Source organism: Bradysia coprophila, unplaced genomic scaffold (genome assembly GCF_014529535.1).
Source record: "Bradysia coprophila strain Holo2 unplaced genomic scaffold, BU_Bcop_v1 contig_118, whole genome shotgun sequence".
NCBI classification, from domain to species: domain Eukaryota; kingdom Metazoa; phylum Arthropoda; class Insecta; order Diptera; family Sciaridae; genus Bradysia; species Bradysia coprophila.
Window position 1 is genome coordinate 1 of NW_023503392.1, and position 9873 is coordinate 9873.

The 9873-nt window shown below is 38.2% G+C and overlaps 1 protein-coding gene and 1 pseudogene across 1 annotated transcript; one reads left to right on the forward strand and one right to left on the reverse strand.

The window, feature by feature from the left end:
* The first annotated feature begins 6675 nt into the window (after positions 1–6675).
* LOC119073062 (zinc finger Ran-binding domain-containing protein 2-like) lies at positions 6676–8304 on the forward strand. Its single transcript, XM_037178366.1, has 4 exons — positions 6676–6940; positions 7100–7285; positions 7353–7408; positions 7468–8304. Exons 1-4 carry the CDS (start codon positions 6828–6830, stop codon positions 8070–8072), a joined length of 960 nt encoding a protein of 319 aa, XP_037034261.1. The 5' UTR covers positions 6676–6827; the 3' UTR covers positions 8073–8304.
* Positions 8305–8684: 380 nt separating this feature from the next.
* Positions 8685–9737, reverse strand: LOC119073063 (annotated as a pseudogene).
* Positions 9738–9873: the final 136 nt, after the last annotated feature.

A 9873-nucleotide genomic window follows, 5' to 3' on the forward strand; every position in this document is an offset into this window, starting at 1 on the left:
CTGCGATTATCGTCTCGACGATTATTATCGATCCAAAGCAATCTGATCGAAAAAGCGAATATTTTGCCCAGAAAAGATAATATCATTCCATCACGGGCAATATTGCTTTTTGCGAACAAAATTAAATATCTCTGTGGAGATGATTATCAACGTATGGGCGATAACATCACAGTTCTGGGCGTAATAATCATTTAATCTCCTGCCAAGCTGTAATTTCAACATTAACGGTTTCGCATATAAACACAAACATCTACATAACACAGCCTATTACGCATTGGATAATCACACATAAAACCCGACCTAGGGTAAATTTACTTTCCATCTACATATTTGAAAAAGAAAAAAAAAAAAAAAAAAAAAAAATCGCCGAAGCCCGAAGCGAATACGGGACCAGGCATATGCAACACCAAACATGCGACACTACAGCCAAAAAATCACATAACGTGGATGCAATTGGTCGTAGTGGTTCATAATAGCCTTCAGATACATCAAATCAAAATATCAGAGTATGGAATGATGTGATTTAACGAAATGTTGAGGTGGATAGTATATGTGTGTGAGTAAGTAAATAAAGGATTTCTCTGTATGATGTTTTCTTTTGTTGTGAATGCGTTTTAAAACAACATGCTTAATTAATTAATTTTAAATCCAAATTTTTGTGGTTATTTCGCTAATGTATGAAATATCAGCTTGCAGGAGATAAAACATTGTTCTACCTTGTTGTATATTTCTCGAATCACTTCTTATGTACAATTGTATATACACTCGCTGGCGCTCGTTATATACAATTGTACATACGAAGTTATTCTCGAAATATACACCAAGGTAGAAAATGTACTATTTCCGGGTGAAAATATTGTCTTCTGTGTGATATTATGGCGTTAAAAGTTGTAAAATGCTTAATTTATCACTGGATTATATTATTGCTAAAGGTGTACAATAAAATCGTCTCGGCCGAATAGTACTAATTCTTCAGTTTTAAATTAAAGGAAAATTGACTCTGGTTTCACTCAAAAGATGATATTATCGTTCCCAAAATTGTGGGTGATAATCTCTAGGTAGTAATATCGCCCAAAGGGCTCTTAGTGGGCGATATTATCGCGTCGCGTTCTGGACTATAATTATCGCTTTTTCGATCAACAATATCATCTCTGAGCCAAGAACTGCATAATTTCGTCTTCTGGGCGATATTATCGTTCGAGATGGTAATTAAGTCTACAAAATAGTTTAAAATCGATTGAGATGTTCTAGAGATATGGTAGTGACGCCCTTTAGGAATGTTGCCCTCGGTACATACAGTACCATGGCACTGTAACGTTTTCTTTCACTGGACAGCATTATTTAGTGTTTGCGAGAAAAAGGAATTGATCGGAATTGGTTCGGTAGTTGCCTTCGATATATACATGAAAACACCGATTTTACCAGATGTTCACAATTATCAATGCGTAAATGTCCAATCAGATAGACACCCCATCCGTGCACAGTACTATGAAGGTTGTGTTCATCGCTCGATAGGTATAGGAAAATCAGACTTGGAACAGAACTTGTAAATAAGTAAATTGAACGGGATAAAACGTGAAGTTTACATGACTGGTCGTTTTGTCGGCACAAAGACTACTACTTTACTTTGTGTCTAATATGTATTCTGTTTCTGCGAGAAACGATTGCCTTCGGACCGATATTTTATTTGAACAGCCACAATAGCAACACGAGAAATATTTACCCGACAAATATACGCTAATTTATATTCTTGCTTATAGATAACCGTATATGAACCACATGCTTTCCATATTTAAACGATTCAATACACCTTCGTATGTTATGAGCATCTAACATACACACATCTACTGACGCAAAATTGAACGATGTAGACATTTTTATCTGCTAACCTTTAGTTGCACTACATTAGACGGAAATGACTAACGCCACTCAATACCAAGAATTGAAATCAAGTGGAATATTGGTGGAATCATAAGATTACTCATTGAATGATAAGACATGCGAATTCGTTGATTTTTATTGTTCTTGATCTGGTAATACAGATTAGCTATCAGTTGATGGGTCTATGCTTCCTATAATATTGCTACTATGCCTCTCAAATTCATCGTTGTGTGCGTATACACAACGATATATCGTTCATCAGAAGAAAATATTATCTTACTGAGCGTTCGCCCACTTGAACTTTGTGCAAATCGCGATTAGCTTCAATTTGAATCGAAGATTATAAATCGTTTCTCATTCGCACATTTGAATTGAGCGTCACCGAGTGTTAAATAAACTCAAACGAAACTGAGATTCGTTAATTAAGATCACACCATACGGAGTACCTGCACTAAGTGTAAAACAATACCGCCAGAGTTTCACTTGATTATACGCGGATTATGAGGTGAAAATTGTTGATATTAGTGAAGTGGAGCGATAATGAATCCCACTTTTATCCTGCCCAACGAAATGTTAACTCCTAGATTGTGATTTTTAATGCAGATGATGTTCTACCTGGAGGTATACTGATTGCTGATGAAGCTACTTGAAGTTATTCAGTTACTAATCAATATTGCCTATCACGTTAAAAAAAGGATTGCAGGTTGTACATATCGTTCAAACGATGTAGTTGAGTGTTATAGGAACTGATAGCTCTAGGAAAGAGTGCTAAATACACCAAAGGATATGATCCTGCCACATAAAGTGCAAAGACAGCAAAACTGTTCGTTTTCATTAACTTTTTGAAGTAAAACTGACGAACGAAATATAAGTCATCTTAGAAGTGTGACCTCTGGTTAATTAGCCTACTACGACAGTGCCGGACGAGCAAAAGGGAACTCTTTCAAGGAATGGCAATAAATTCAATAGTATTTCAGTAAAATGAGGTTTGTTAGGAGGTTAAACGAAAAATGTGTCTTCTTGTCTTCATCTCACCTTAGCTTTCACATCACTTCGGTGAGATATGGTCAGTAAAACGTTGTTCTAAGTCTCAGTTGTTTTATGCTAAAATTGATTGTGCAAACACGATATCCATGTGAACATAACAGTTCTTCTTGACAGCTTTGGAAAATCTTACATAAAAAACGTTTTCATGTGTCGGGGCCGAAAATGAGGGAGTTTCGAGATTTTTCTCGGGTTTTCGACCCCTTACATGAAAAATTTTTTGAGTATCTGTTTTGGACGATTGATTTTAGGCACTTTCGCATGTAGCCCTCACTTCGTTCGGGCTACAAAAAGCGAAATTGCCTAAAAACAATCGTCCAAAACAGATACACAAATAACTATTGTATGCTTGCTAAGAGGGCCGAAAGTAAAGCTGTCAATTTGAATTGACATTTCTTTACTTTCGATCCTCTTAGCAAGCATACAAAACTTAATACATAACTCTTTCGGCCTACTCAATCGATACGTAAATAACTATTACATGCTAGCGGGCGGTAAAGTGCACTTTGCGTCACTGTTTGTGACTGTGAAAATTCACTTACCACTCACTAGCATCTAATAGTATGTTACGTCACTGTTTGTAAATATTTGTTTAGGCAAGTGTGAGGTTTGCGGAACCAGCCGAAGGCGAGTGGAGTAATCACACGTGCCTAAACAAGCATTTACGAGCAGCGACGTAACACATTTTACATGATTGTGGACGGTAAGTGCATTTTCCTTGTCGCGAACAGTGATGTAAAGTGCACTTTACCGTGCATAAGCATGTAAAATGTGTTACGTCACTGCAGGGCCTAATTGATATTCTAAATTTGCTAAAATTTTCCAATATTTGCTAGAATTTGCCATTAGCAAATTTGGCAAATTTCGGAAAATTTTGGAAAATCTAAGCAAATGTTGGCAAATTGTGGAAAATCAATTTCCCAAAAATAGGCCCTGCGTCACTGTGTGTAAATGCTTGTTTTGGCTCGTGTGATTACTTCACTCGCCTTCGGCTCGTTCCACAAAGCTCACACTTGCCAAAACAATATTTACAAACGGTGACGTAACATACTAGAAAAGCATACCACCTGCAGCTCAATAACATGCTAAATAAAACAATATGTGTAGCAATGTAACACAGGTATTTCGTCACTTTATAAAGTTTCATGTAACGACAATTCATTTCGTCTAATTGACCTTTGAGAATTTATTTCTACTTTGTGCTTACACGTCAATACGGGTCAATAATTACATATCGGATGGAAAAACCGAAAGAAAAATTATGGAATTTGTCGGTTGTTTCTAAAAACATTCTTTCTATCAACGAACAACGTCACTGCGTATACTTGAAACGTAATAGTGCAATCGAATGACCTACCACAAACGCAATATATCAGACATTAAACATATCTTGACCTTGAAAAATCTTTAATTTACGAATTACACAATATCGTCAGACGAGAATTTTAACTGATTTCGAATTGAGACACTTTCTCATTACAAATCATTCTTCACCTGCACTATGTTATATTAACTAATGCGTTCGTTGATCCAATGAGCAAATTGTTTCATCGGCTTGTACATGTACGATACCTGTTATATGCGCAATCTATCCGAAAACATTCAATAAATTTACATTCATTCGTATTACCCACTTTATTGTCATTGTATGGTAAGTAAAGTTACGTGAATTAAAAAGTATGACTCATGGGAACACAACATTAAAAACAGTTGTCTTTAAAAAAAAGAATAATCGGTGGCTATAATTGAAGAGCGTATGCAAAAATCGATAGCATTTCAATTTACCTGATTTTCTCAAATTTAACACTGATTTCAGTCAATTCTGTTCGAATCAAATAGTTAAATGATTGTTCACTCGGTTCCCACCAATTATTTCACGTAAATATTCAGCAAATTGGTGATTTTTTCACTTTAATTTGTACTTCGTAAATGTTATTGTCAACGCACCGCAAAATGTTATTGGAAATGAAAATTCAAAACAATGTTCTAGTGAAATCGAGAGGCGAACGCGTCCCAGCTGATATTTGTTTCAGGGTTCATAAATACAGGGTGCATATAAACATAATTTCCCGAATGGCTTTGTGTGGTTAATTTATGTGTAAAAAACGGAGAAAGATAATGGGTTGTGATGAAAGTTCATGGTTTGACCGTCGAAACTGATCGCCAGCGCCAATGTCAACATTTTCTTTTTGATTTTTCACTTCAATGATCTATTGAAATTGAGATATAGACCCAATAAACCAATTTATTCAACGTATACTACATGTCTGAAACGTAAATAGTTTCACGAAATGTGTATTTACTGAGCGTCATAGACCTGAAACGTCATTCTACTTCTTCTTCTTAAAATGGCGAAAATCACAACTATTTGGCTACCATAGCGTGAATACTTTCTGTACTGAATTAAAGTTCACTCGAACCAGACAGAGAAACTAGTTTTCTAAGTCAGAAATTCTGACAGTATTCCTCGCCGACAGTTTGTAATACAGCGTTATGATGAAAGATAAAGAAATTTTTGACAAGTGCCCCAAGACAACTCTCGCTCTCAACGTAATATGTTGAAAGAGAAAGCAATATTTTGACAAGTACCCCAAGGCAAGTTATAATTTACTAGTTTTCGGTTCTCTCGCTCTGATCATAACAAGCTATAGTATACATAATACATAATACAAAATGGTTTGTGGGATATTGGGCTAAATATATGTGTTTTTCTTTAAGGCTTAAATATTGGACCCGTACCCTTTTTTACAATTTCAAAAAAATTGCTTAGGCATGAGGTTTAGGCATTTGTACAAATAGAGATCCTTAATCAAAACCGAATGAAGTTAATAGTAGAATTGTATGTGGGCATTTCACAATGTCCTCGGCGGATTGAAAAATGTCAGAGAAGTATCCAGTTGAACAATCAAATTAAGTCTAAGCAATAGTCGATCTTTAGTTAACTTTTCGAGATTCGTTATGCGTGGATTTTTTTCAACAGAGTTCCGCATCACTCAATATTGTTTAAAAAAAAACAGAAAGGAATTAATCGAAAGTAAATGAGCCCATGTTTCTCCAATTTAATATGACTGTACCGAGAAATAGCAGTTCCGATCATCTGAACAAATAATATTAATCGACAGATTAATCGATCTACATAACGAGTCGTAGCTTCTGTTTGTACAGTTAGGGAAGAATGGATGCAAACATCGAATTTCTGAGAAGTCCTTGTTTCATTAAACCTTTCAGAAATGGTAAGCGTGTTTCACGATGTGATAATTAGATGTGCAATTTCTTTTGTTGTCTTACGGCCAGAACCGGATAAGCCAAAGCCAGCTTTTCTTATTTTCTAGCCAACAAAATACCGTACCGTCTCGCTGGGACATTTTTTGTTTCCACGTTTGGGATATATTCCTCGCCATCGGCTCGAAACACAACCTTCCCACACGCCTCAACAAAAAATGTCCCAGCGAGACAGTAATGGAAAGCTCACCGTTTATTTTTGCCATCATCGTCGATACCAGAGGAGTAACGGTTTCTGAAAGGTCAGTGAGCAGAGGAATTACATTTGTAAAATAATTTAGGTTTTCAGTTTTAAGTCGACTCTGTTACACTTGCGCTCCACTCGAAGTCACCCAAAACTTTTCTTACGATTGTTATTACGAATTTACATTACCTTGCATCCTTGCATACTTTGAGTTTACCGGGTAAACTCTTCACCTTCACAACAAACATTTCAGATTTTTCAACTGGGACCAACAGTAAATGTCAAACGCAACCCTGCGGTCAATAAACGCCACTTTATGCAGCATAATAAAAAATAAATTTATTGACAGAAAATATAGTTTTGTTGTGGTTGAAAAGTTGTTCGAGTAATAATGCAAATTTTTGTCAAATTTCAAATCTGAACAACCGATCCGACGATGTCTGGTTCAGATGGCGAATTAACCGGCAGCGTAGAGTTGTCCTCGAAGTCAGCTTCACGCACAAAAGAGGCCGTGCCTAAAGTGAAAGACGGTGACTGGCTTTGTCCCGAGTGAGTAAATGGAAAAAAGCACAGAACTAGAGGAACTAATGTTTTGCATAACAAGGCAATACAGCAGTTCCATTGCTGCTAGGAATGTAGGCATTTGATATTTGATTTAAAACAAAATCCATTTCTTTGCTTCAATTATCCCACCTGCCGGCAATTCAGCTGTAAAAACTTGAATTTCGCTAGACGAAACCAATGTAATAGGTGCAACAAGGAGCGCGTTCTGACGGACAGTGCAAAGAAAAAGTTGGGCTCCGAAATCGGTAAGGCTGCTGCAGAGAAAAGTCGCGGTTTATTTAGCGCCGAAGATTGGGAATGTGGAAAATGCGGCAACGTTAACTGGGCGAGGTAATGTTAACCGAATTTATTCAGTCAGAAATATTCAAAACTAATTCGTTTGCGTTTGCGTGCAAAGGCGTCAAATATGCAACATGTGTAACGCGCCGAAATTCACGGACGAAGAGCGAACAGGTATGTTGGAAACAATATTCTCCGCTCGTTTTCCGATTGAAAATGTTGAACTCGTTTAGGTTACGGTGGCGGTTACAATGAGCGCGAACGAGTTGAGTACAAGGAACACGTTGAAGAGTCGGACGATGAATACGATGAATTTGGACGAAGAAAAAAGCGTGACGGAAAAGCGGCACCGACAAAAGCAATATCGATCGAATCACAAAAGAAGACTGAACCAGCGGCAGCCAGGATACGAGACAGTGACGAAGAGGAAAGTGACGAGGACAGTGATGACGGCGATCTCGCCAAATATGATCTGTGGGGCGATGACGACGAAGATATTCCCAATTCAAATTCGAAACAACAACAGCAACAACCGGTTAACGACAAAAAGCGAGACAGATCGTCATCGTCGTCAAGTGATTCATCGTCCAGTAGTTCCAGTCGATCGCGTCGTTCGCAGTCCAGATCAAAATCATTTTCGCGCTCTAGTTCCAAATCAAATTCACAGCATAAATCCGGTTCGATGGGTCGGGACCGTAAATCGAAATCATCCAGCCATGGTAGTCGTAGACGCTCAAGTTCTCGTACAAGAAATCGCGCATCGAATCGTTCCAGATCACGGTCGAGAAGCAGATCACCACAACGAGGTAGTAGATATAATGATGGACGGCGCCGTTAACAGTTAGCAATTCAATTATTTTTGTTGGGTTAATTTTCGCGTTCACCATTGCTGATGGTACCACTCGGATTGGGACTAACACTCATTCCATTCTAATTTTGTAATTACGGAGAGACAATTGATTTCCTGTTTGCTTCCCGATTTGAGCATTTGTTTCCCTTTCAATTTTACGAGTTCTCTCCTGTACGTAATGAACAGTTAGTTAAAATATAGAGTGATTGATGGAGAGAAATTGACTTTTTGTGTTGGAAGTTGCACACGGGGCAATGCAACAAAAAATAGGACTGGAAGTGGGCGCCGTATGCGATCGATTCGAATAGTGAAATGTGGTAAGATTGCCTAATCATCTCAAAAATCCAGAAAGTGCTATTTCTATAAAAATGAAGTGAGTCGGAGCTACAATATCCTTGCCTATGCCTATGTCTCCTAATCGTCTTACCTAGTTCATTCAATTGTCATTTGTTGCTTGTTGGTTGCCCTTTAAACGCATAGCCGAAAGCGCTACTGATTGGTAGACTATGACTCAATGATTCAAATGGTACAAATGGGAGTGATGGACTGATGTGATTGAAACGAGTATTAAACGAACTGAAACCAAACCACAACTTGTTCTAACATCGAATACGCTTTATTTTAGTAATCAGTAAATATGCACACCGCGCAACATTTATGAGTCATACCAGACCGATTGCTTCATCCATCGATTTTGTTTGCTCGGTTCGTTTAGTACGACAAACGGTGGATTCTCATTTCTATCGCGCGGCACTTTATTATCAAATATGTAATCCCTGTTGCCCTCAACGACTTTCGTTTGATTTCGAATCTTGTGACTGCTGTCCTTCCGTGGCTTCACGTCCTTACTCGCACGTCTGCCGAATTTCGGTGACGGTCTCTTCTTAAACGAACCACCCGGATCGTCAACATTCTGCACCGTCAATTTGAAACTCGGCGAAATGTTGCGAGATTTGACCGAGGCATGGCGTGGTGATTTTAGAGCCGCCGAATTGTTGCTCTTTAGATCGTCGGTTGGCGAACCCATGAAATCCTGTTGAAATGTCTTTTCGGCGAAATTGTTGTTTATCTCCTTCCGAGGACTACGGGCTTTGATTAGCAGATCCTGTTTGGCTCGGCGAACCTCTGGCTGGCACATGAACGGAAGATCTTCTAGGTTGGGATCGTGGACATTTCTGGAATTGGGTTCGAATTTTTTGTTCACATTCGACGCTCGACGATCTCTCTTCTTCTTGGTCGAATCATACAAGTTAATGTTGGTCGTGGTTTATTGGTCACTGGACGATTACGTGAAAATTTAGAAACGACGTCCTGTAACCGAAAACAAATTGTTAGAATAGATTAAGTCAGTCCAAGTCAATTACCGATACTCAGGCGTATAATCCATGTTTCCTTTGAGCGAAAGGATGGATTCACGAGGCTTTGCACGTTGCGGCATTTTTGTAATTTTCGGATCCTTAAAACTTTCGGTATATTCGGCTTGTTGGTTTCCTGTTCCATCTTCGCCGAGTAAGTGAAACTTGTCACCTTTCTTTGCCGATTCAGTGGTTTCAACGGTTTTCCTATCGTGCTCTTTGAAACGTTCACCGTATTCTCCCACCGATTCGACGGATCCTTTAACACTTAAATGACCTGGTTTTATGATCGTGCACACTTAACATATTGATCGTAGAACTTAAAACTATCTCTGTATTTCCGGAACGCCGACAAATTTTCCTTGGAATCGAATGTTCGTCAGTTAGGTATGGAGTGCGATTTTTCAATGGAAACGTAACGAATTGGCTACGAT